Below are 27582 nucleotides of genomic sequence, written 5' to 3'. Positions count from 1 at the left end.
GAGGCGGGACACGTGAGCGGCGCGACGCGAGGCGGGGCACCGTGCGCAGGGGCGGGGCGGAGCCCCGGAGGGCGGGACGGGCGGGCTCCGGCGCCCCCTGCTGGCAGAGCGCCGCCTGGCCGCGTTCGCACACCTGCCCCCTGCGTAAAATGGCAGACAGTAACTTGTTCGCGCCTGCTTTGGCGGCCCGCTAATTTCAAGGGGCGGTGAGGGTGGTTTAAAAAAATAAACTCCACAACAATACCCGTGACCTTGAGGTCTTGCTAACCATTCTTTAATTCTTCGTCCTTTTTTCACTTACTTGTTCTGTGAGTCCTTACTGTGTATCCCTGTGCTGCTGCCCTTTAGGGAACTTCCAGACTGGAGGGGGGGCTGCATAAAGGAAGTCAGGGTGGCATTGGTGCTACGGAGAGACGTAAGAGCCCCTTCGGGGAGAGGCACACTGGGTGACTAAGGGCCTCCAGGAGCAGAGGTGGAATTTGAGCTGAGACCTGAAGGCTGGAAGGAGAGGCGTGTGAAGGTCGAGAAGCACACGTGCAGGTAGGAGGACAGAGTGTGCAGTGTCCGTGGGGCTGGAAAGAAGGAACTAACCAGTGTGGTTGGAGCTCAGTGAATGAGAGGAGAGAAGGGCTTTGTGGGGACAGAGCCCCAGAAAGTAGTTCACAGGCTCTCGGCCTCACGTGGAGGGGTGCTGGCTCGGGTAGTAGATGGCCGTCAGCTGTAGCCAGTTAGCTGCCAATATGAGGAGAGTAGAGGAGCAGAGTCAAGGAGAGTGGAGGAGAGTCATCGGTCGGTTGTCAGAAAAACGGACAGCAGGTTGCACGTCTGGTGAACCCAGCCTCCAGTGAGACCATAGTTGTATGACTCCCCTACCTATGGCTCCGTGGGTGTTCCTTTTTGGCCTCACCATATCCTGCGTTATGTGGGGAGTGGGACCAGAGACCCCGCAGGCTGCCCCGCACTAAAAATGGCGCAGCGAGCAGGGTCTCCCGCACGACAGGCTTGGTTTTTATTATAAACACAAGGGGATGTGAGGGTTTTAAGCAGGGCTGTGGCTGTTTATCCCTTTCAGATATTACTCTGGTAAGGTTGGAGAGTGGATTCCAGAGGAAGCAGGGAGATGGAGACTACAGGAATCGTCCAGGCAGAGCGGGTCTGGGGGATAGTGGCAGCAGGTGTTCTGGAACCAATGAGGGCGAGTTTGGCTGGTGCCCAGGAATATGTGCAGGAAGAGTGGAGGGAATTCTGTAAGGTAGAGTGGTATGGGAGGGATTGTACAAGGAGGCCCTGCTTCCTCTGCGAGGCACTTGCTTCCCACACCTGCCTTTGCCTCCTTCACCCCAGTCTCCCGCAGCTCAAGTCACCTGTCACCCCTCAGGGCTAGCCTTCTGTGACTCTGTAGCTGAGGTCAGCTCTTTCTAGTAAATGCTGTCTGACAGCTATTTTCATGAACAGGTTGGATTGTTAGGAGAATGTAAGCAGAGAGCAATTTTATTCTTTCTCGGGACGGCTCCTGTTCATGGACTGATTTCTGTTCCTCCCTGGATGAAATCTTGGGGCTGGGGGGTGAACCTCTCCATATATCAGCAAATAAAAGCATTTTCCAAGTGGTCAGAATCTAACATCAAATGTCTCCTCTCCGGCAGCTCAGACCTGTCTCAGGTGAGAAACTCTCAAGGTGATTGCAGTTGGCATTGTTCTTCTTGGCTCCACCTTCTCCTCTCCACCCCAGTTTCTGTTTTTGTCCTCTGTGGGGTTGGTAATTTGTAATGGCAGCCCTAGAAAACTAATATGGTTACTATGATCAGTGCAGCCTGAAATGGTTTTCTGAGGAAAACGCTGGTCCGATGCCTGTCTTGGCATGTTGGGGCTGGAGGAACTCCTGGATGTTCACAGAGGAGGCTAGGCAGCCTCTCCTTGTCCTTCACCAGACCTCAGACGCCAACCCTTAATGGGGACAAACCGTCTGACCCTCAGATCCTCACTGCAGCCCGGACCGGACCTGCCTTTGTTTTTACCCTTCTGCACCTTGGTCACTCTCAGTTAACAATGACTTCCAGTGACTTCTGCTGTGGTGCTGCTGGGTAATATCTCATTCTGCTTTGCTTCACTGCCCAGGGTCTGAGGGTCACTCTGGGACCTGGGCAGGTGGTTACAGGAGTTTATGTGGCATCCTGGTCAGAGCATCCAGAAACCTATAAGCCCCTGGCCATATGTCTGGGGGAAATCCTCCCCCTCGCTGGGCCTCAGGTTTCTCATCCATAAAGAAGAGTCTGGGTGAGACATTTGTTCAGGTCCCCTGGGGGAGTTTGCACTCTTTAGTTTCAGCAACATGACTAATGATCAGACTAGCAGTTGGCCTTCCTCATGCCCATGTGACAGGCTAGTGCTGCGTGTGTTTGTCCTTCCTTTTCTTCCTCCTTTTCCCTTCTTTCATTCTTTCCTTCCTTCTCTCCTTCCCTTCCTCCCTTCCTTGCTTCCGTTTTGACATGTAGAGGTGGGAGACTACTGACACCTAGGGTGGGACAGTTCTTCAGTAAGCTGGACTGTCCTGTGTGTACTACTTTGGCACTCGTCCCCCAGCACTCAACCCCCAGTCATTGTAATAACGAAAATGCCTGCAGGCACTAACTTCCACACACTCCCAAGTGAACTGTTGAGTGTGCTCACTACTCTTTCCTTTCCCTTTCTCCCCCAATGACCTCCCATGCTACCCCTCTGATGGCATGTCATTTCTGTGGTTCCATCATCACCACCTATAGGTTAGAGCACCTGCTGGAGGCCCAGCATGGTGAGGGCTGGTGGCTGGGATACGAGGTGGGGTGGGCGGCAGCGCTGGGCAAGCAGCAGGTGAGGCAGGGTGTGCTGAATGTCTGAGCCGGGCCTGAGGAGGAGAGGGATCTGTGTGGGGGGCCTGAGCGCTGGCAGGAGAAGGGACACAGATGAGCACTGGGAAGGGCTGCGGTGCTCAGCCGTGTCCACCGAACCCCTCCCCTGTTCTCCTCCCTTCTTACCACGCTGCTTGGTCCTGGTGGGCCATCCAATGTGCTGCCCCTGATAGGGGGCCAAGCTATTGGAGTCAGCCTGCTTGGCTCTGCTTAGAGGAAATATTTAACAATTATAAATGGGGGCAGGGACATGGAGAGGGAAAGTAAGATTTTCATACCTCACTTGAACTGGTAAAATGATGATACCAGTAGACAGTGATAAGTTATGTATACATAATGCAATACTTAGAACAACCACAAAAACAGCTATGTAAAGAGATACATTAAAAACACTATAATTTCCAGTCAAGATGGCAGAGTAGGTAAATGCTGTGCTTGCATCCTGTCATGACAACATCATAATTACAAGTAAATTATAGAACAACCATCATTGAGAATCTCCTGAAGACTAGCTGAACAGCAGTCCTATAACAAAGAACATACAGAATGAGCCACCTCGAGACTGGTAGGATGGGTGGAGATGCGGAACAGGCTGGTCCCAACTCACGGGTGGCAGTTAAAATCCAGGATGGATATCTCGGCTGCAGAGGTCCTCCCGGAGGAGTGAGGGGTGCCAGCCCCACACCCGGAACCCCAGCCCAGGGTTCCAGTGCCAGGAAGAGAAGTCCCCACAACTTCTGGCTGTGAAAACCAGTGGAGTTTGTGACTGGGTGAGATGGAGGGCTGCTGGAGTCCCAGACATTCCTCTTAAAGGGCCCACACACAGACTTAATTGCTGATGGACTCACTCACTCTGAGCTCCAGCTCTGGGGCAGTAGCTCAAAAATCACCAGTGATATATGTGGAGGAACTGAGTTTTCTGCCTTCAGGGCAAGGGCTGGAGGGGAACCTTTCTGATGGACAGAAGTGCTGGCAAAATCCATCGTTTCTTTCTTGAGCCCTCTCCCCTCCCCCTCCCATGTGCAGACGCAGGTAGCCACCATATCTGTGTCTCCATCAACCAAGCTAACACCATTAATCTGCCCGCCCCACTCCATGATTCCTTGAGACCCTGCCCCACCTAACTTGCTGGCCCACCCAACTGGCCCACCCAGTGGCTCTTCCATAAAAATGACCTTTCTCGGCTCATGATTTGGACTTTCTGAAAATCTCTCAAAGGTTCACATCTAGCCTTGGCATGTCGCATGTGTCTTGCTAAGCAGCCCCAAGCTGGGTACTAGTAGAAGCCGGCTTTGGTTCTCAGCTTAGCCTCTTTCAGGCACCTCCATACTCAATGCAGGTTGAAGACTTCTGTGGATTGCTTTGTGTCTCATGGCAGGTGACCCCAGGGAGTGCCCAGGCAGTGGCTGAAATTGGCCTGCGGCAGGAGCCCTCCCAGGAGGCCCCAGGGCCGGCACGCCTGGTGGCCAGCTTCACCTCAGACCATTCCAGAGCACCACCAGGCCGCCTCCACAGACAACACACTCAAGTGGCAGACTGGGCAGGTACTAGAGCCCTGCTAAAGTGAATTTTTCTCTGTAGAGCTAGCTCCTGCAAACAGCTCCTCTACTGTAGTCATGGCCAGTTGTTACAATCAATCAGCCAGATTGTAAGTCCCTCCCATTGATGTGCAAATAGCAACCACAACTCAATTACAACAGGAGGGCACACACGACCCACACTAGGGACACACCTGCAGCACCCAGCTCAGGTGACCAGGGAGATTGCACCACTGGTCCCTATGGGACACCTACTACATAAGACCACTGTACTAGGACCAGGAGACATGGCAGCTCTACTTAATACATAGAAGCAAACACAGGGAAGCAGCCAAGATGGGGAAACAAATATGTCCTAAATGAAAGAACAGAACAAAGCTCCCCAAAAAGAGAACTAAACAAAGTGAAGACAAGCAATCTACCAGATACAGAGTTTAAAACACTGGTTATAAGGATGCTCAATGATCTCAGTGAGAACTTCAACAAAGAGATAGCAAGCATAAAAACGGACATAGAAACAATTGGAACTATCAGTGTAGGTGTTGGAAAAATGGATAATCTAATGGCTGTTAACACAACTTTTTTGTAAGTTGGTATCTAATTCTTTGCTTTCAAAAGCATTGATGAAAAGCTTATTTGAAATGTCCACCAATAATCATTAAAAACAATTTTGGATGATAAATCACTGTTACTTTTGGCTAATATCTAGCAAGGAATTTAAGATATTGAGTGAAATTGTTGTAATAGAATGCCTTCCATTCCTTCTTCTTATCTGTATGAATATCTTAGCCTGAATTCTCAACAAGACGAAGTCTAAAACAAAGATTAGGTACTAACTTTTTTTTTTTTTTTTTAAAGATTTTATTGGGGAAAGGGAACGGGACTTTATTGGGGAACAGTGTGTACTTCTGGGACTTTTTCCAAGTCAAGTTGTTGTCCTTTCAATCTTAGTTGTGGAGGGCGCAGCTCAGCTCCAGGTCCAGTTGCCGTTGTTGTTGCAGGGGGCACAGCCCACCATCCATTGAATAGAACTGGCAACCTTGTGGTTGAGAGGACACGCTCCAACCAACTGAGCCATCTGGCCACCCGGGAGCTGAGTGGCAGCTCATTGACTTCACTCTAGTTGTGGAGGGCACAGCTCGCTGGCCCATGTGGGAATTAAACCAGCAGCCCCATTGCCCAGAGCTCACGCTCTAACCAACTGAGCCACCCGTCCGCCCAGGTATTAACATTTTATTTGAGTGGATGGGTGAATTTTTTAGGTCATTAAGAGTAAGGGACAAATGGAAGTGGGTCAGCAGAGGACAGAAAGCAAATACAAGCTGGTGCATTATCACACTGGTCACAATCTCATAAGAAACCCAATCGGTTGCTCATTAAATGGGATATTTCTGCATTTATGGAGAGATTGCATGGAGCTGTTTCTTGGAACAGTCTGTTAGGAAGAGGAAGGGCAAGGAATTTATCTGTGGGCTTGTAACTATATCCTTTCACTGGTCAAGTTTGCCCCTGGAGTGCTAACCTTACACACTTTTAGGTTACATACATAGCCCCTTTGGGCATCTGTTGGTGAAGCCAGAGCCTCTATGAGTTGGGTGTGAGAGTTGGAACTGGGTTATAGCTACTGTAAGGAGCATGGTGAGGGCAGTGCTGAAGCCTCACCCATGTCCCAGGGGAGGCTGAGGCAACAGTGGGATTAATTAATACAGTGGGGATGTGAGGTAGGGGTCTCTACTGAGAGTTGACTAGTCTCCACGTTGTTTCTTGTAAAGAGTAATGAGGGAAATCTCCTCCAGGGGTAATTACTGTGCATTTCATTTCTCAGTAATTCTATCTATCTATCTATCTATCTATCTATCTATCTATCTATCTATCTATCTATCTATCATCTATCTATTCATCCATCCATCAATCAAAATAATAGAAGTCATCCATAGGTACGTGAACTAATTGGAAAAAGAAAGAATATATTTCCATTCATCTCATTTAGAGATCACTTCCCGTAAAACTTTAGTCTTATTGTTTAATATTTATAAAATGTAAAATACATTTATGTTGCTGTGATCCACCATGTATTACTGTTGAATAATCTAGAAGGAATTTTAACATCTAGTTCCTTATGATAATAGGATATTTACATTTTAATTTAATTTTTTTGGGGGACTATGATGGATAATCAAAGATTTTAAACAATAAATATTTTCATGTTAGGTTAAAATTCTTTTGGGAGAAGTAGAATGAAAATTTGTTAAAGAGAGATTATAAAACAGTATGGAGGTTTCTAAAAAAAATTAAAGTAAGTATTATACATGATCCAACAATTCCACTAGAGGTTATATACCCAACTGAAAGCAGGGACTCAGATATATGTACACTTATGCTCATAGCAGCATAATTCAAATAGCCAAAAGGTGGAAACAACCCAAATGTCCATCGACAGATAAACAGATAAATATGTAGTATATACACAAAATGAAATTATTATTCAGCCTTAAAATGGAATGAATTTCTGACATATGGTACAATATGGATGAACCTTGAGGTTATTATGCTAAATGAAATAAGCTAGTCACAAAAAGCCAAGTACTGTATTCCACTTCTTTGAGGCACCTGAGTAGTCAAATTCGTAGAGACAGAAAGTAGTCTTTTACACATATTAAAACTTTTAGAGACAGGTATTACTTATAACTTTTAGAGACAGGTATTATCCTTATAACTTTTAGAGACAGGTATTACTAATTCTAACTTATCCTTATATCTAATATCTAATAGCTAATAGCTAATCCTTATATCTAATAGCTAATCCTTATAACTTTTAGAGACAGGTATTACTAATTCTAAATTAACAGATTAGAAAAGACTCCCTTATGGGATGCTTAAATATCCCCTTAGATTTTCAGAAAAAAGTCATGTGGCAGAGTGCTATATCTGCTAGAATTTAAGTCACCATCTTTTTTTTTTTTTTAATTTTATTGGGGAATATTGGGGAACAGTGTGCTTCTCCAGGACCCATCAGCTCTAAGTCGTTGTTCTTCAATCTAGTTGTGGAGGGCGCAGCTCAGCTCCAAGTCCAGTTGCCATTTTTTCAATTTTAGTTGCAGGGGGCGCAGCCCACCATCCCATGCGGGAATTGAACTGGCAACCTTGTTGTTGAGAGCTCACGCTCTAACCCACTGAGTCATCAGGCTGCCCCTAAGTCACCGTCTTTGAGTTGGCATGGAGAGACATGTTGCAGGATTTAAAAAACGAATTTGCATTTGTATGAAGTCAGTTAATACACAAAAAGTGGTGCTAAGAACATGTTTGGCAGGTACTAACTCAATAAAAACGAGCTCCTATTGCCATTTTCATCCTTTTTTTGTGAATTATGAGATTCTACTGCCTAACCTGTTGGACTACAAAATGGCACATGTCAGAAACACACAGGCAAAAAAAAAAAAAAAAAGTTATTGAGCAAGTTGTTAAAATTGAGCTTTTCTAACCTGTCACATCATGGGGCTGGCTGTAGAGGTCAAGTTAGATAAGGTACTTTAAGACTGTTGCAAATATTGTTAAATGGTAGATGATAAAGCATAGTGATTAAGACAAAGGATTTGGGTCCTAGTGTCAACACTTAATAGCTGCCTAGGCAAGTCAATTAATCTATTACCATGGTTACTTCACTTATAAGATAATAACAGTATCAACTTCACAGTAGGGCAAGGAGATAAATATGATGCTTTATACAGTTTTAGAATAACGCTTGGCACAAAGCAAACAATAAATTATCATTTAGTTGATGTATGTAATTATTTTAATTCATTTGGAGAATGCATCCCCAGATACAGACCTACTCATTTGTATTTGTTGGGTAGGTGTACGCAATAACTCTCTAAGGACAGACAAGAAATTTTTACAGCGCTTGTCTTAAGAAAGCAGAATTGGGGATAGGAGGTGTTAGTTGGGTGGATGAGAAACTTCGCACCGTACACGCTTAAAAAAATTCACGTAATTTAAAAGCAGGCAATACATTCAGAGAAGGCGTTAAAATAATAATAAAAAAGCACACAGAGAAAACTGTCCCTCTCAATCCGTCCCACGTACTTTCATTTCCCCGTGTATTTTTTTTTGCAAATACCAATGCATTGTTTTATTCCTTATTTCCACATGAACACTGCAACCTTTTTACATTCTTCTGTACCTGGCCTTTCATGCACACTCTTTAGCATTGAAACATACCCCCTGCCCCCTAAATGCTGTGGTACAAAACACACTGTGTAAGCTAACAACAAGCACTGTCAACACCTCCAACCCACCCCACCTCCTCAGCACCACGCGCCCCAAGACCCCCTTTGATGAGCTGTTTCCGGCGAGGCCGGTTCCAAGAGCCCCAGGCGGAAGCCCCGCCCGCTCGCCCCGCCCGGCCGCTGGGCGCGCGCCCCCCGCCGCACCTCAGGCATCGCTGCAGACAGCCCGGCTTGCTGCGCGCCGCGGACCTTGAAGGACCCAAGCGACGGCCGTACCTTAGGGCCGGTGGACGAGGCGGCGGCGGTGGCGGTGGCTTTTAAGACTGACTTGCCCTGGTTACCTGTGGAACGCATTTAGCTGGCCACCCTCGCCGCGCTGGCTGATAGCTGTGCAGGCGGCGCCATGTCTGTGAGCGAGATCTTCGTGGAGCTGCAGGGCTTTCTGGCTGCCGAGCAGGATATCCGGGAGGTGAGCCCCTTCTCTCCCCCTCCCCTTCCCCTGCCTTGCTCGGCCACACGGTAGCCCGGCCGTTCTCCGTTGCTCAGTCTCGAGCGGTGGGGAAGTCTCCGGGGATGGTTTCTTCCCCTCCCGTGTCAGCTGAGGGCGAGTTCCTCCCCGCTTCCGATTCTGCTCCCCACTCGTGATTCCCGGTGTTCGGATCTCAGCTGCTCGGCATCACCTGCCTCATTTGAATGTCAGTTTTCCTCTTCAGCACTGGTTTATGTCGAAAGCTCAGTTAGATCTTAGGACTCAGACAACGCGCGTTTTATGTATAAGTTTGTTGTCGGTGTCTTAAAAGCACGTGTGGCCTCATTCCGCATGGGATAAAAATCCAATTCTGCTGTGGCGCACACGTGTGTATGGTGTGTGAGTGTCTCCCAACCTCATTTTACGCCATCTTCCATTGTGTAGTATAGTCAGTTTACCTCCTTTCCATCCCTCTGGCTCCCCCAATAGTTGCTTACCTCAGGATTTTTTCATGTACTCTTTGCTTTTACCGGAATTTGCTTTTTGCCACTCTTTTCCTGGTTATCTCATATTCGTCTCCTTGATTTGACAGTCTAAATGATCTTTCCCCTGTCATATTTTCTAGTAGCTTAGTAACATTTTAAGAAATTTTGACGATTCTTATTTTTTAAACGTCTGTCTCCCTCATTATGCTCTAAACTGCCAGAGGAATGGATTGTACTTGGTTCCTCAGTATTTATACAATGTCTGGAACATAAATGTGCTCAGTGAATATTTGTAAAATGGATGAATGAGAAATACCCAACCCTTGTATTGCATTTTATTGTTCTCTACAAATTGCATTCAGATACATCTCCTTTAATATTTACAGTGTCTCTGGGATATTTGGGGTGGGTGGGTTGGCTGTTGTCCTTTGAAGGCTACATGAGAAACCTAAGGCTTTTTAGTGACTTCCTGATGAAGGTCTCACAGAGGCAGTAAGTGGAACAACCTTAATTCAAACTGGATATTTTCTGTACCAGTTTAGTCCTTACAAATATTACTATTTTGAATGTCAATGTATGTGAAGCTGTCATAGATCAAATATGCTGTCTAGTATAGTTGGTTTGAAGCTATGATAACATGTTGAATTTATCTGACATTTTGATTTTTAATTCTCTTTAGGAAATCCGAAAAGTTGTACAGAGTTTAGAACAAACAGCTCGAGAGATTTTAACTCTACTGCAAGGGGTCCATCAGGGTGCTGGATTTCAAGACAGTAAGTTCTTTGCTGTAATTTTGAAGGTTTTTATCCAGTTTATCAATCTTTCATTTGAAGCGTTAATTTCCATCCAGAAGACATTTCAACTCTGTATAATTTTATTTTGAAAAATGTCCCTCATGCTTTATGGTGTACAAAAAAATGGAGAAGTAGGTGAGTTGATTGTTTTACAGAATTCTGTGTTTTGGTTGATTTTCCACTTTCACGTAATATGGAATGTTTTCTATTATGATGGAGTTCTACTTATGATAATGGTAGTAGTATCATAGCTCTTGTATATCTAGCAACTTTTATTTGGCGCTTTAAAAGGGAAAACCCAACCTTTCAGTCATTGAATATGGTTTAATATGCATTTGTAGATACGAAATGGCCAGTGTAAAATGTTCTCAAGGTGTTTACAGTTAGCTTCTTGAATGGAGATCAAATATGATGAGTTTAGACATGGAACCTCCATTATAAGATGTAGCCAGCACAACTGAGAGAGCTGAAATACATTTTCAGGTAGAGAATGATGTAATAATGTTATTTACAGGTGTCAGAGGCGAGTCATTTTTTTCACTGATACAGAATTGGTCAGCCTGATTGAGAACAATTAATAAAGCTTCTTTTTGACCAAATATGGGAGCTAGAAGCAGTTCAATCTTAAGTATCCTTGAGTCAGTACTAGGGATGCAGCTAGTGCACAGCCTATTAATGATGAGGCTGTTTATTTATGGTAGCTCACTGACGTGTTTCCTAACATACTTGCTTTCAGCAAGTTTTTGTTTGTTTATTTTTAGTATTGGTTAGTCAGTAGGGAAAATAGAGGTGAAATTTTGAGAGCCAGTTTGAAAAGCAGAGGTGCATACCCTACATTTGGTCATGAGCTTTTTTTAAAAAAATTGATTTGTTTCCAAGTAGACTGCATAGATTATTAGCCAAGGAATGTATTTGAAATTTGGTAAGTCTTTTCTTACTAAGTGGCATTATCTTTTTTTGTGATCAGTTCCAAAGAGATGTTTGAAAGCTCGAGAACATTTCGGTACCGTAAAAACACACCTAACGTCATTGAAGACCAAGTTCCCTGCTGAACAGTATTACAGGTTTGTAAGAAAAGTAGCGTTATTTTATAGTGTTAAATAAAGGAAAAGGCAGAAAAATTATATGTACTGAATGATTGCTTAGAACTAGGTAAAAATCCCTCTACGTGGAAGAAACAACAAAATGAAAAAGAATCAAACTGTTAATAAGGGATGGTATTTTAATGGTGACAAAATTTGTGATATTATTTTTTTCTTCCCTTTTACTTTCAAAATTTTCTTAAGGAACATGTATAACTTTTGCAATGAAAAAGCAACTAAAAAGAAAATTTTGTTGTATGAGGTCAAAATAGAGAATACCTTTTAGTGTATTAAAGTTACTTGTGAAATTGGATGAACCATACCTATTAAAGTTGTGGGATTTGAAGGCAGTATGTATATGAAGTTGAGTTTTACCTCAAAGCTTGAATTTCACTGCCAAGTAAATGTTAGCTAATATTTTATGCCATATCTCGTTGAATTTACACCACTATTAATTTTAAGATACACCATTATTTTTATGTACCTCTATGGAAGAAAAATTGTTGCCAATCATAATTGTGAAACATAGATTGTAAAATGCATCCTGATTTCACAGATATTAAACTAAGAAAAACTATCTGAATACTGATGAAATGCGGAAGAACTTAAAATTTTTACTTATGTTTGTTTTTTTCTTGCTGAGAAGGATGTTCATTTAGAATACCTATGTGGGCAATAAATAGGGCATATGTATGTGGAGAGGATAGTATAACCTCACAAGGTTTTTTAAGTTAGGGATCAGCATGCTACCTGTGGCCTGCTGCCTGTGGAAACAAAGAATTGCTCCCCCCCCCCTTCTCCCACCTCCCCCCACCACTCCGGTTCAAGCTGTTGTTTCTCAGTCTAGTTGTGTAGGACACAGCTCCCTGGCCCATGCTGGTGTTAGGGTGTTAGGAGCCTTGCGCTCCCCCCGGCTGAGGCTGTCGGTTGCCCACCGGCAGCTCACACAGCAGCTCACGATGGCTGCCGGCCACTCACGCTGGCCACTGTCCGCCTACAGCACTCAGCAGCCTGCAGCAGCCCAGCCCCGGGGAGAGTTGTTGTTCACAATCCTATAATCTTAGCTGTAGAGGGCGCAGCTCACTTGCCCATGTGGGAATCGAACAGGCGACCTCGGCGTTAGGAGCATGGTGCTCCAACTACCTGAGCCACTGGGCCGACCCAAAGAATTGCTTTTATATTTTAAAGTGTTGTTTTAAAAAAGAAAAACAGCTGAATAAGAATATGTAACAGACTGAAAGTGACCTACAAAGCCTAAAGTATTTACTATCTGGCTCTTCGCAGAGAAAGTTTACCAACCCTGCTATAAGGTAATAACTGAAGCACAGAGAAGTAGGATGATAGAATTGGCAGGCTCTTTAGGCCATGTAGTTTGGAGGTCACTCACAGGCTGCGCTGTGGCTGATTCGACCTGCATTGTTTCGAAAAATTTTTCTAAATTTGGTGCCACATTTGAAAAATCAGGAGGCATAGCATAAATATCCAGGGGTTGTAAAATTTCTATTTTTTTGTCAGGTTTCTAGCTCAGTTTAACTGCAGGATCCTGAGGTTTTAAGTCTATCACTTTAGTGGTTGTAAATGGTATTTTTTCTTATATGTGTGAATCAGGATTTTCTCGATACCCTACACTCAAAATGTAGGAATGAGTTAGGTGTTGAGGCTGGTGTACAATTGCGGTCCTCATCAATCTTTAGTTGCCAGTATTTATTTTTTTTCAAAGCAGTGTCATTGTTCTTATCTATTAAACTTCTAAAGTATAGTTGCTCTTGTCATACATAATCTTTAGGTGTAAATATTACATTCATTAGATTGGATTATGCTTATCTATTAAACTTAGAATAAGTAATTATTCTAAATTTGAGCTTGCAAAATTTGTACTAAATTCATCTAATATATTTAAATGTCATAGTGCTTTTGAATGTTTTGTATATTGGGGATTCACATAAAATTTTATTTGAAAAAAGATTCCAATTCTAAAAAGTTTGAACTTGACTGTACTAAAGCTGTCTTTTTTAAGGCCCCTAATCCTTCAACTTAAATGTGCTTGTATTCATGCAGGTTTCATGAGCACTGGAGGTTTGTTTTGCAGCGCTTGGTCTTCTTGGCAGCATTTGTTGTGTACTTGGAATCAGAAACACTAGTGACTCGAGAAGCAGTTACAGAAATTCTTGGCAGTAAGTGTCTTCATTAGTGTTGACCTGCAGAGTCAGGCATGGTAGGTTAATTTTGGTGGGAGGGGCTGTTACTTATACTTTATATTACTATAAAAAATGACAAGTAAATGGAAAACCGGTTACTTGGAAACACAAAAACTAAAATATGTAGTGGCTTGTTCTTTGTACTTGGGTGTTTGTTTGTAAAATACACTGTTTTAAAATTTCACTACTACAGAGAAGTTGAAAGAATAGTATAGTGAATACCTGTGTACGCTTCCACTTAGACTCACTGCTTGTTAATATTTTGCCGCATCTGCTTAGTCTCCTCACTTCCTGTGTGTGAGTGTGTGTGTGCGCGTGTGTGTGTGTGTGCGCGTACGCATGCACATGCAATTAAAAAAAATATTCTTAGGCTTAAATTGTGTTCACATCATGACCTTTTCTTTACTTTGATATATTTTTTAGTTGAGCCAGATCGGGAGAAAGGATTTCACCTGGATGTAGAAGATTATCTCTCAGGAGTTCTAATTCTTGCTAGTGAACTGGTGAGAAGCTTAGTAATTTGCCACTTGCTTTTTTTTTTTGGTATTGTTTTTCATTGAAGTAGCATTGGTTAATAACATTATATAAATTTCAGGTACAATTTGTATTTATACATTCCATTGCATGCTCACCACCAAAAGTCTAGTTTCCACCCATTACCATGTGTTTGACCCCCTACACCCATTTTGCTCTCTCCCCCATCCTTCCTTCTCCTGGTACCACCAATCTGTTGTCTGTATCTATTAGTTTTTGTTTTGTTTTGCTCGTTTGTTTTGTTTTGTTTTTTTAGATTCCACATATAAGTGAGAGCATATAGTATTTATCTTTCTCCATCTGACATATTTCACTTATAATATCCTCTTGGTCCATCCATGTTGTCACAAATGGCAAGATTTTTTTTTTTTTAATGGTTCAGTAGTATTCCATTGTATATATACCACATCTTTATTCATTCATCGATTGATGGACACTTAAGTTTTTTCAATATCTTGGCTGTTGTAAATAATATTCAGTGAACATAAGGGTGCATACATCTTTTCACATTAATGTTTTATGTTCTTTGGCTAATACCCAGAAGTAGAGTGGCTGGATCATGTGGTACTTTGAGGAATCGCTATACTGCTTTTCATGGTGATTGTACCACTTTACATTCCCACCAGTAGTGTATATGGGTTCCCTTTCTCCACATCCCCACCAACGTTTGTTATCTCTTGTCTTTTTGGTAATAGCCATTCTAACACGTGTGAAGTGATATCTTACTGTGGTTTTGATTTGCATTTCCCTGATGATTAGTGATGTTGAGCATCTTTTCATGTGTCTGTTGGCCATCTGTATTTCCTTGGAAAAATGGCTTTCAGACCCTTGCCTATTTTTCAGATTTTTTTTAAGGAGGGCGCAGCTCACAGTGGCCCATGTGGGGATCGAACTGGCTCCTTGGTGTTATTAGCACCATGCTCTAACCAACAAGCTAACAGGCCACCTCAACCTTGCCTATTTTTTACTGAGGTTTTTTTGTTGTTGTTGAGTTGTATGAGTTCTTTATATATTTTGGATGTTAGCCACTTAGCAGAAATATCATTTGCAAATATCTTCTCCCATTTGGTTGGTTCCCTTTTTGTTTTGTTGATGGCTTCCTTTGTTGTACAAAAGCTTTTTAGTTTGATTTAGTCCCATTTGTTTATTTTTGTTTTTGTTTCCCTTTCCTTTGGAGTCAAATTCACAAAAACACCACTGAGACCGATGGCCAGAAGCTTAGTGCCTATGTTATTGTCTATGTATTTTGTTTCAGGTCTTACATTCAAGTCTTTAATGCATTTTGAGTGAATTTTTGTATATGGTATAGGTTGGTGATTTGGTTTCATTTTTTTGCGTAGGGCTGTCTAGTTTTCTCTCAACACCACTTATTGAAGAGACTTTTTTTCTCCATTATATATTTTTGGGTCCTTTGTTGTAAATTAGTTGTCCATATATGTGTGGGTTTTTTTGTGGGCTCTCAGTTCTGTTCCATTGGTCTGTTTTTTTCTGCCACTACCATATTCTTTTGACTATGGTAGCTTTGTAGTATAGTTTAAAATCAGGTAGTGTGATACCTCTGGCTTTGTTCTTTTTTCTCAGGATTTCTATTTGGAGACTTTTGTGGTTCTGTACAAATTTGAGGATTTTTTTGGTTCTATTTCTGTGAAAAATGCCATAGGGATTTTGAGAGGGATTGCATTGAATCTGTAGATTGCTTTAGGTCATGTGGCTATTTTAACAGTGTTAATTCTTCCAGTCCATGAACAGAGATTATCTTTTCATTTCTTTGTGTCTTCTTCAATTTGTTTCAAGAATGGCTTGTACTATTCAGTGTAGGTGTTTCACTTCTTTTGATAAGTTTATTCCTAGATATTTTATTCTTTTTGCTGCAATTATAAATGGGATTGTTTTGTTCATTTCTTTTTCTGATAGTTCATTGTTAGTATTTAGAAATACAACAGCTTTATGTATATTGATTTTGTATCCTGCAACTTTACTGTTTTCGTTTACCATTTCTGATAGGGTTTTGGTGGAATTTTTAGGGTTTTTGGTATATAAAATCATGTGATAGATTTACTTCTTTCTTTCCAATTTGGATGCCTTCTTTTCTTTTTTTTTTTCTTTCCTAATTTCTCTGGCTTGGATTTCTAGTACTATGTTGACCAAAAGTGGCAAGAGTGGGTATCCTTGTCTTGTTCCTGATCTTAGAGGAAAAGCTTTCAGCTTTTCACTGTTGAGTATCATGTTAGCTATTGATTCGTCATATATAACCTTTATTATGTTTAGGTACTTCTATATCCATTTTATTGAGAGATTTTTGTCATAAATGGATGTTGTATCTTGTCAAATGCTTTTTATGCATCTATTAAGATGATTATATGGCTTTTGTTTTGTATCACATTGATTGATTGGCAAATGTTGAACCATCCTTGCATCCCTGGAATGAATCCCACTTGATTATGGTGTATGATCTTTTTAATGTATTGTTTGAACTGCTAGTATTTTGTTGAAGATTTTTGCATCTATGTTCATCAGAGATATTGGCTTGTCATCTTTTTTTTTGTGTTGTCCTTGCCTGGTTTTCGTATCAGGATATGATGGCCTCATAAAATGAGTTAGAAAGCATTCATTCCCACCTCTTCAAATTTTTGGAAGAGTTGGAGAATGATAGGTATTAAATTTTCTTTGAATGTTTGGTAGAATTCACCAGTGAAGCCATCTGGTCCTGGAGCCATTTACTTTTTTGCTCTTCCCACTTCGGTGTCATTTTTAAAAATGGGTACCAAAATTCAGGAAGTATGATTCTTTTATAAGCCATCTGTTTATCACCAAGTAGTCATTGACTGTGCACTGTATGTGTTGTTTTGCTAGTCATCAGAGAGATGCCAGTTCTGACGATGAGGTAATTGTGTGCATTTATTAATGTATGAATTTTTAAAAGACAATAATACCTCTTTGTTTCAAAGTAGTGGCAAAATATATATTCTTGGGTAACTGTGTTAGTTCATATAATTTTTTCGAGAACAACTTAACATATAAATATGTGAATTATTCTTGCTTTTATCTCCTTAGTCTCTTTCCTGAGAAACTCTTATAAAAATAATTTAAAGATGAAAAAAGCAGTTATAAGGGTATTCACTATAAGCTTACTCATATTTATGAAAAATTGTAGACCACAGGAACTCCAACAAAAGGGAAATGATTTCTTAAGTTATTAAGTTAGTAGTAATGTTAAGCAGTTGTCAACAATGTAATTATCAAGGACAATATGCAAAAGTTCTGTGGCCTGAGCGTCTTGTAGTTGTGCTTCGGAGGCCATGCTTGGAGGAGCCATGTTGTAATGCGTCCCAGTTTCTCTCTCCCTGTGTAGTCAAGGCTGTCTGTCAACAGTGTGACTGCTGGAGACTACTCCCGGCCCCTTCACATCTCCACCTTCATCAACGAGCTGGATTCCGGGTTCCGCCTTCTCAACCTGAAAAACGATTCCCTGAGGAAGCGCTATGACGGCCTGAAGTATGATGTGAAGAAAGTGGAGGAGGTGGTCTATGATCTCTCCATCCGGGGCTTCAATAAGGAGACAGCCGCAGCTTGTGTGGAGAAATAGGCTCTTCCCTGACCCGGCCCTGCTGACCTCCCAGTTGCCAGGGAGGGTGAGCTCAGTGCCGCTCACCGTAGTAATGATGCCCTGTTGCTAAGCACCGTGCTGTATTTTCTTAGCCAGTTGTGTGCTGTATGTATCAGAATGGAAACACTTTTTTGGGGGTAAAAGTACAGCCTTTACAAAGACAGATTTTTCTTTGTTGTTTCAGTGAATTTGCTCTGTAATTCAGTATATTTTAGTTCTGTCAAAAGTGTAAATGTCAATCTCTTGGTAAAGTTCATTTCTTGCTTACCCCAATGCTGTTGATGTACTGATTGAAAAGTTTATTGTCTTGTTTGTGATTCTTCCAGAAGTGATCCTTGATATTTTCTATATCCAGATTAAACTTTCATACACAGGTCTAGTCTGGATAAGGTATGAAAATAGATAATTAAAAAGGATGGTGACCAAGCAAATGACACTTATTTTATATTTTCCTTCCTTATTTTAAACCTGGTGAGTAAATCAGATGTTGAAATTTTTTGCAAGGGAGTTTTAGCTCTAGGGTTCTCTCTCACTGCCATCAGAATATAGAATTAAATTGCAAAGTCAAGTTCAACCTTATTTTGGGAAGTTTTTATATTAAGGGATTGAGTAACACCTTATCATTTGGCTCTATTTACCAGGTGTCTGGGTTGGGGCTTAGTGTTTTAAAACACCTCTGTTTCCTGATGTTGCCTTAACATTTTGCTATTGCAAGCAATTACAAATTGTTTTCACACACATCTTGAACTAACATTTCATATGATACAGTTCTAAGACAGGAAACCTTTTTCCTAGTAGCCAGCGAGACTGTTTAGTCTGGTGTACAAGGCTACCCAGTCAAGTTAATTGGCAATACCCTGACTGGTATGTTCTGAGAGGAAAATGCTGGGCTTTGTCTGGGAGAAACAAAACCTTGGAGTAAGAAAAAAAAGTGCGCTGATTTGGTAATGTTTTTTAGACTAGGCAATTTCAAGTTGTTGATGACTCTCCCAACAGTCAGGTTTTAGATTTACAGTTTTGGGGAAGTCACAAACATTCTATTGGCACCCGCCTCCCTCTCCCCATTTTTAGGTAGTACTAGTATAAGAATACTTGCCATGTCATTTTTGCTGTTGAATTGAAATTATTAAAATGGTGACAATCCACAGTGCTTTGGAATCCACTGAAAGGAAAGTGCTAGTGTTTATAGAATAATCTGAAGTATTTAGATGTATCACCCTTTTGTGCCTGATACCAGTTTGGGCTTTCTGTTTGTACAGTGGGAAATCTGACATTGCCATCAGAGCTTTTATCAGGCTGAGTTAAGGACCAAAGTTTCCATCCTGAGGAAAGCAGTAGAAATGCATAAACTGCTATGCATTGTTGGATTTTAGAAAACTTTTCTTGACAGTTCTTCCTGCAGAAGAGTTTGTAGAAAGAAAGGTGTCAGGATCTTTAAAGTGCCTCGGATGGGCATCTACAATGTGTGGCTGCCTGGATTGAGCATAAAAGACTTTTAATTACATGGTGACACACAGTCAGTTTGATAACAGTTCTCTTTGCCTCTTTAAGTATCGATTCTGCTTGAGAATATTAAACTTCTTGGCAGAAGTTGTGGATTTCAGTTTTAACAAATGCATTCTAAGTGTAAGAACACTGTCTTATAAAGCTCCCTTTGAGAATGTAGACGTGTCCTGTTGATAATTATTCATTTGTGTTTGTTGCTGGCTTATTGTAAAGCAAAACCAGGGTTGGTTGTTTGGGGGGGAGGGGAGGTGTTTTTATAATTGAACGTGCTTCTGTGAGAGTGCCTCTATATGGAGGATAAATTCTGAGTGTTGTGTGAGGCTGAAGAAGACCAGAGGTGATGAGCACACGTTGCTATGTAAGTTAAAATAATCAAAACACAGCAAAAAGCGCTCAGAGTCTGTGCTGTCAAGTGCAGGTACCATTTGTGTGGCTACCTTGATTGTGAAATTACAAGTATTTTAACTGAAGTTGAGAAGAATTGGCGCTGGTTTTAGTACATCAAAATTGCTTTATTCAGTGTTAGGAAATCAAGCAGGTTAGAGAAAGTTGAGATCAGTTAGTGGATGCTTTCTTCATAGACTTATTTATAAGAAGAAGAGAACCCCATAAAAACATCGTAAGATTTGCCCTGTCTTAAAGTTGAACAATAACAAGAGTGATGCTTAAGAGAATTTAATAAAGAATGGGAGCTTCTCCAGCAGTGTCCTGAGACCCTTACTTAACCAAGTGACTACAGAGATGAGATGAATATGCAGGTTGCTACTGGCGTCATTTCATAATTGTCCACTCACAAGTGACAGCTCTCTTGTTTCTTGGTCTGGACTAAACTATTTGTCCTCTAGGTAGAGCAGCGTTGTCATGGCTGACACCAAAAGAAGGCTATCTGAGCCTGAAATAGTTTTTCTTAGTATTCATTGTAATAAGCATTAAGCAAATAAGAATAAACCATCTTCACTCCCCAAACAACAATAACAAACATTTAAGTGAGGTGAAATTGACTGGACTGTTTGGGTGAATGAAGGTGGGGTGAGGGAGAGGGAGGAGCCTAGTTTAACCGTGAGGTTTCTGGTCTGGGTGACAGTGGATGTAGGTGCCGTTAACCGAGGTAGGGGTTGTAGGAGCAAATGCACGTCTGGACGGCTTGGTGGATGGTGCATTTGCTTTTGGATGTGTTGGGTTTATGATGCTTGTGGAGCAGCCACGTTGGCCCAGCAGGACTTTGGGTATGAGGAGGACTCCGAGCAGCCTGGAGCTAGCTTTGGATAGCCTTAGCGTATGTGGTAACAGTCAGGGGAATGGGTAAGATCTCCTGCGTGCAGAATGAGCAGAGTAATGAGCTGAGGACAACACCCTGGTTAACAGGGTTTAGTGAGTTAGGGGGAGGAAGTAGAGTTCATGAGGAAATGGAGAAATGGTTAGAGAGGTCGACAGAAAAAGGAGCATGGCTTGTCAAGAAGCCAGGGGAATAAGTCTTTGGAAGGCTTTTTTGGGTGAGGGATTTAAAACACATAGCTTCACAGTCGGAGGGCCATGCGAGTTTGTCAGGCGAGGCTAGATGATGCTGTGGTAACAAGCCCCGAAGCTCACAGGCGTGGAACTAGGTTTATTCCTCACTCACACTCCCTGCCCACTGGGGCATCTGCTCCACGTCCTCATCTAGCTGCCAGAGCAGCCACCAGCTGGCCCATTGCTAATTGCTCTGGGAGACAGACAACTGTGCAGGATCTCAGACATGCACTGGCTTGGAAGTGACATGTCACTTTCATAGTTTGTTGGTTAGAACTGGACATGTGACTGCTAAACACCAAGGGGGCCAGGAAGTGAGAGTCAGACAAACTAAATGTTGAGAGTTGTGTTCAATGTTTAGCTCCTTTTGTTTAAGTGATTAGTAGCAGTAGTAATAGTCGTCATACACGAGCTTTAGTGGGCTTTGGGGGTGGGGGCCGGGGTAGATGTCCCAGGGCCACTCTTTTCAAAAATTTATAATTTTAAAATTTATTTTCAATTGCAGTGGCATAGGGCCACTCTTGCCTGGTGGATGGCAAGGAGGTTAGATCAGTCTGTAGTTGTGCTCTGTGTTGTTGAAGGTTCCTGTTGGAAAGAGATTTCTCTGGTGTGTGTGCATTTGTGGTTGGGTTTGTGTAAGCATGTTCCAAGCACTCGGCTGGACATTTTATCTAGACCATCACATTTCGTCTTCATAACAATCCTATGTGGCAGCTACCACTTTTTCTTTTTTCATTTTAGACCTGCGGAGTAGGCTTAGGGCAATTAACATGCCCTGAGCTCATAGCTACGAAGAGGAGCTGTGATTCAGACTTCCACACACACCATTTCTTCCTTGATGCTCTTTCTACAAATAGTTGTGAACACAGCGTATGGATAGCTTTGGATTACATGCAACTCATAAATTAGCATAAAAAAGTGGGGGACTTGGTCTGTGTTCTCAAGATGTTTAGGGTCTAATTGCAGGGGAGGGTGATGAGAAAAAATAAAATAAGAAATTAAATATTCAATTAATATTTGAGCACCTACTATAATTATAAATTTTAATGGTTTTATTGAAGTGCACTTTACATATAACATTGACTCATACCAAGTATACCATTCAGTGATTTAATTTGCCAAGTGGTGTAACAAATCCCAGTAAGTCCGTTTTAGAACATTATAACCCCCAAAGATCCCTCTTCCCACTCGCAGCCCCAGGTAACCACTAATCTACTTTCCATCTCTATAAATTTGTCTTTTCTGGATATTTCCTGTAAGTGGAGTCATACAGTATAAGGTCTCTTGTGTCTTTTCACGTAGCCTAATGTTTTTAAGGTTCATCTGTATTAGTAGTTTGTTCCTTTTGATCCTGAGTAGGGCTGTATTGTATGGATAGTCCACATTTCACCCGTTCATCAGATGATGGAGATTTAAGTTTCTGTGGTTTGGCTATTAGAAATAATGCTGCTGTGAACGTTCTGTGCGTCTGTGTGTGAATGGATGTTTCTGTTTCTTCTGGGTAGGTACTTAGGAGTCTATGGTAAAAATGGGAATTTTATGTTTAGCTTTTTAGGAAACTGCTAGTCTGTTTTGTCATCAGCAGTCTATGAGGTTTCCCTAGTATAAATTAAAATTCAAGATGCTACTAGGCAAGATGTCATAATAACAGTACTTAATTGCAAATAACTTGTGAACAATTGCTACAGAAATTAGGTTCCTATGAACCTAATGAACTGGTTCATGAACTGGTTCGTGAAAGAGGTAGGATTTAGATAAGCATGGAATTGGGAGTAAGAATGGAACCAGATCATTTTGGGTGGACAGAATAACAAACCAAAGCAGAAATGTGTCATACGTTTAATGGGGATGGGGATGTCACCCGTCCGAATGGAGGGCACATTCGGGCGAGGTTGGATTACTAGATTTAGAAAAGCCTGAATGAGAGATTAGGGAGTTTGGACTTTGAATAATAAGCATTGGAGGACTAGGTTTTTTTGAAGAGCGGAGGGTGCAGCTGTGGAATCAGACAGCCATCACTTTGAATCCTGGCTCTGTCACGTTGCCAAGGGGAGAGAACAAAGGTGGGGAGACCTGTGAGGAGGCTCTTGCTGTGAGGTTGTTATAAGGGTCAGCTTGGGGAGCCGGTCAGAGGCATGACTGGGTAAGGTGCAGACGAAACACTGCAGAGGAAACATTGAGTAAAGGAGCTGATTGGAGTTGGGGGTAAGGGATGCTCTGGGCTGAATGTTCATGTCCCCCCCCATTCATGTATTGAAGCCTAATCCCCAGTCGATGGTGTTAGGAGGTGGGGCTGTGGGAGGCAGGTGATCAGGTCATGAGGGTGGGGTCTTCATGAATGAGATCAGTGCTCTTCTAAACGGGCCCCAGGGAGCTTTCCCGCCCCTCCGCCCTGTGAGGGCACAGCCAGGAGAGGGCTGTCTGTGCGCCAGGAAGCCGGCCCTCGCTGCGCACTGGCTGCTGTGCCTTGAGCTGGGACTCCCAGTCTCCACAGCTGTGACAAATGCGTTTCTGTTGTTTCAGCCGCCCAATGTATGTATTTTTGTTACAGCAGCCTGAACACACAAAGACAAGGGAGGAAGAGTTGAGAGGCGGCAAAGGTGCCTGAGCTTCTGAAAGAATAAACAGGCGAACGTTGGAGCTGTTTGTGGGGTGGGGAAGATGAGAAGTTTAGTTTCGCTAGTGTTGAGTTTGTGATCGTGAGAGACTGCACAGGTGGCTGTACCTTTCGGGCTAGAATTTAGGGCCCTAAAACGAGAGGAGAGAGTCCTTTATGTAGACTGGATAGAGTTGCTATTTGAATCTGTGACTACGGACGAGCCTTGGAAGGAGGAAGAGAAGTGGAGCGGTCTGTTAATAGTAATCAACCCTGGGAGCCTGTGGAGGGGGTTGAAGACGTTGAGATGAAGACATGAGAGGAGCCGAGGCCTGTGTCATTCAAGTAGGAGCTGGGACTGACAGAAATGTGACATATGTACACTGCTTCCTTCTATTGCCATAGAAATCCTTGGAAGACTAGGGTTTTGGGCTGAAGGAAAATAAATCCATGAAAATACGTAGACTCCACAGACAAGAAAGTTGGGCTTGTTAGATACGTCTTTTGTCATTTATTCCCTCATTCACCCTGTCCCTTATGTTAGTTACTCATGATCCTCTTGTGTCGTTTAGTATTAATTAACATTTGCCCACAGCCATCTGCTCCAGCTGGAGCTGTGCCTGAGTCCATTTTGGCTGTGTGTTTCAGTGACGAGATGCTGGCCCTGCTATCTGCATGTACCAGCTGGACCTGCCAGTGAGACCCGCTCAGAAGGCAGCAAAGACTCCCCTTGGCTTCCTCTGTCATGTCCCTGTGGTCAGACCTGCCACTGATGAACTTTTTACTTGCTGACAATTGATAGGAAGCCAGAGAATTGTTCACATTTGGAAAATACAAATGGTTCGATGTTTGTTTTCGCTTTCTGGGGGAAGACTGCAAGATTGTTTCCATTATTAAGGAATTATTTTGGATATAGTGTCAATGGATTGGGCCCTTCTACTTGAATAGGAAACAAATTAGACCCAGAACTGACAACTAAGAAGACCCATAATCAGTGTTAAAAAAAGACTAAAATCAGTACACTTCATTTCTTCGCACCCAGAAGTTAACTCGCATATCCTCAAGAGGAAGCACAGAGGATGAGAGGGATGGACCCAGCATCCTGGCCATCAGGCTTCCTGGGACCAGTCCTGGGAGGTGGGCCTAAGGAGGGAAGCAACAGGCGTCCTGCCCAGGAGGGTTGTGTGGCTGAGGGAGCCTTCTCATGCTTTGCCTGTAGGCCCAGCCCTCAAAGGGCTGGACATGACTTCGTCTTGTTTAACCAACCTGGCCAAATGGGCCCCTGGGTTATGGGGCTGTGGATTGCCTTGTGTCATCCAGCACCTCGCACCTTTCCTTAAACTGAAAACAATCTGGGAATATGAATACCCCTGTATTTCCAAAAGATCCTCACTGAGGAAAAACAACGAAAAAGGAAAATAGGGTTGGCACAAGCATTTTTCAAGCTGACTTTAGAACTTTGACTTTAACCTTCATATTTTATACACATTGGAAAGAGAGACTAGATGATACCACCTGGTGTTCAGTTAAAGGTTATATGATAGGTGTTACTGAGACACTTGGAGGAATATGTAAATGCATGCCATTGCTTTATGATACATTTTATATTTTTTCTCTTTCAACTTATGTTACTTTTGTGATTATAAAAGAAATGTGGAAGTATTATAGAAAATTGGGAAATTACAAAAAATCTTAAAGATGCATATATATATTTTTTGCATTGTGGTTTATCCTTGAAAACAATTTTGAGGTAATTGTGGATTCTCCTATCAACTTCTGATCAGAATATCATCATTTAGCTAACTGCTGTGTGAATGAATGGCCATTCTTTCCCAAGGTGGAGACATTGGTCTCCAGTTCTCAGTAGGCTCCGTGGAGGGGCTCAGGTTGTGCAGTTAAGCTTCTCTGTCCTTCAGCAGCACACTTGACGTTGCACCTTTTGTACAAAGCTGGCATTGAAACAAACATACTGTAAATAGATATTGCTATGAAAAGAGAAAAAACTTTTTATGTCATTTTCTGCTTTGTCAAAGTATTTTTACATTCATCACATCATGTGACTTTCAGAGCTGTCCTGTGATACGTTCTGTGTGAAAACTCAGGAGGCTGAGGCCCAGACAAATGGAGGAGGAGCGTTCCCCAGGGGTTTCCTTCTTCCTTCCTTAGCCGTCTTCTCTCCGCTGTCATCTACTTGCAAGCTGATCGGCTTGTTCTCTGGTCTTGAATTCTGATCACCACTTTGACACCTCAGCGTCAAGGGTTCCAAACTGATCTTGTGCTGCTGTGGAAAGTCTGGCGGGTCCTCACAAAGCTGACCATGTGACCTAGCAGTTCCACTCCTGTGTATGTACTTGAGAGCCCGAAACATAACTATACGAAGACTTGTCCACGAATGTTCATAGCAGCATTATTCATAATAGCCAAAGAGTGGAAATAAGCTAAATGGCCATCAACTAGCAAATGGATAACAGAATGCGTTTTATCTACACAATGGAATAGTATTTGGCAGTAAAAAGTAATGAAGAACAGGAAGTCCTCACTTAACATTGTTGATAGGTTCTGTGACTTGTGAAACGACTCCTAACGGAACCAATTTTACCATGGCTGATATAAACAAGAGTTAACTTCCTACGGCATGTTATCAACATTATAATGAAACGATGTTATTCGAGGACCTGCTGTACGGATGGATGAATTTTTTATAGTATGCGAATTACATCTTAATAAAAGAATTGACTTGCTATTTACCTTCCCATATCACTGGTTGTGGTTTCTGTCTGTACCGTGGTGCTGTGGGGAGAAGCCCCGCCCGCAGGCGCTGTGCTGCAATCACATGCAGTGTTAGATTTAATCTGCCCAACAGTGTTTGTGGGCCCGTATCTCCATTTAAAGAGGAAGAAATGGGAGTTTGGGGCACAGGTGCCTGCTTGCTGTCCTCCAGCCAGTCTGTGGTTCAGACCCCTCTCAGCCCGACGCGCTCCGTGTTTCCCATACCTCTCACCGCCTCTCCGCCATTGAGGCCGAACACGTGGGGGCATCTCTGGCTCTTCTTTCTCCCTTGCCTCTCCCTCCTCCGCCCGTTCCTAAGTGGTCCACCTCCAAATGCCTCGTGGGCCTTTCTTTCCTGTTTTCAGTCGACTCCACCACTTTCCTAGATGAGAAGACCATCACATTACCAAGTGACTTAGCTTCCCAACTGTCACGTCGCTAACCTGCCCAGTACTCAGCTGCCACAATACTGTTGTGAAGTCTGAGTCTGATCACTTCTGATCAGACTCAGTGGCTACCTGTGTCCTAATGGATTCAGTATATACTCCTTAGGCTGGCATCCAAGGCTTTTGACAATAGTGCTTCTCTATCTTCGCGCCCACTCCTTGCTCCATATTGCTGTACACTCTGCTTCCTGGAGCACAGCCACAGCAGGCTGGAATTTACAAAAGGCTCTGACCACTCAGGCGACAAGCGTACTTTGACACTCAAAGGGGAAACGTTCAGAGGCCTTAAGGGCTTCTCAAATCTGTGAGTAACAAAAGAGCAGTGATTTTCCTTCTTTTTTTATTAGTTTCAGGTATACAAAACAATGTAGTAGACATCTCACCCCTCACAAAGTGATAACCCCCCTTCCCCAATCTATCGCTCCTCTGACGTCCTGTATATCTATTACAATTCTATTAACTCTATTTCCTGTGCTGTACTCCATAACCCGTGGCCATATATATATATGATTATAATTGACATTCATTATTATTCAGCTTTGTGTACAGCGCAGTGGTCAGGCATCTACACCGTCCCTGAAGTGGTCTCCCTAATAAGACATGTGTCCATCTGACACTCTACAAAATCTTTACAACAGTACTGATTGTACTCCTCAAACTGTCTTTCATATCCCGTGGCAATATTGTGACTACCAATTTGTGCTGTCTAATCCCCTCCCCTTCTCCCTTATCTCCACCCCCTCCCATCGAGCAACCGTCACGTTTTCCTCTATATCTCTGAGATTAAGAAACAGTGATTTTCAACTGGGGGAGTTTTGTCCTCCAAGGGACATTGGTCAGTGTCTGGAAATATTTTGGGTCATCACAACTGGGGGAGGGCAGCCCACTGGCATCTAGTGGCTAGAGGCCAGGGATGCTGCTAAACCTCCTACAAT

At 42.6% G+C, this 27582-nt stretch overlaps 1 protein-coding gene across 2 annotated transcripts; it reads left to right on the top strand.

The window, feature by feature from the left end:
* Positions 1–8812: 8812 nt before the first annotated feature.
* Positions 8813–26187, top strand: TSN (translin). Of its 2 annotated transcripts, XM_019749092.2 has the most exons (6): positions 8829–9121; positions 10286–10379; positions 11368–11464; positions 13541–13656; positions 14104–14183; positions 17567–26187. In XM_019749092.2, the coding sequence occupies exons 1-6, from the start codon at positions 9056–9058 to the stop codon at positions 17798–17800; spliced, it is 687 nt and encodes a 228-aa protein (XP_019604651.1). In that variant the 5' UTR covers positions 8829–9055; the 3' UTR covers positions 17801–26187. The 2 variants fall into 2 exon arrangements, with proteins under 2 accessions (XP_019604652.1, XP_019604651.1); XM_019749093.2 differs by lacking the exon at positions 14104–14183 and having other exon boundaries at positions 8813–9121.
* The last annotated feature ends 1395 nt before the right edge of the window (positions 26188–27582 follow it).

The sequence above is a fragment of the Rhinolophus sinicus genome, linkage group LG01, assembly GCF_036562045.2.
Source record: "Rhinolophus sinicus isolate RSC01 linkage group LG01, ASM3656204v1, whole genome shotgun sequence".
Classification (NCBI taxonomy): Eukaryota; Metazoa; Chordata; class Mammalia; order Chiroptera; family Rhinolophidae; genus Rhinolophus; species Rhinolophus sinicus.
The sequence above is the reverse complement of the archived record's forward strand: the minus strand, read 5'-3'. Positions and strand labels throughout refer to the sequence as shown.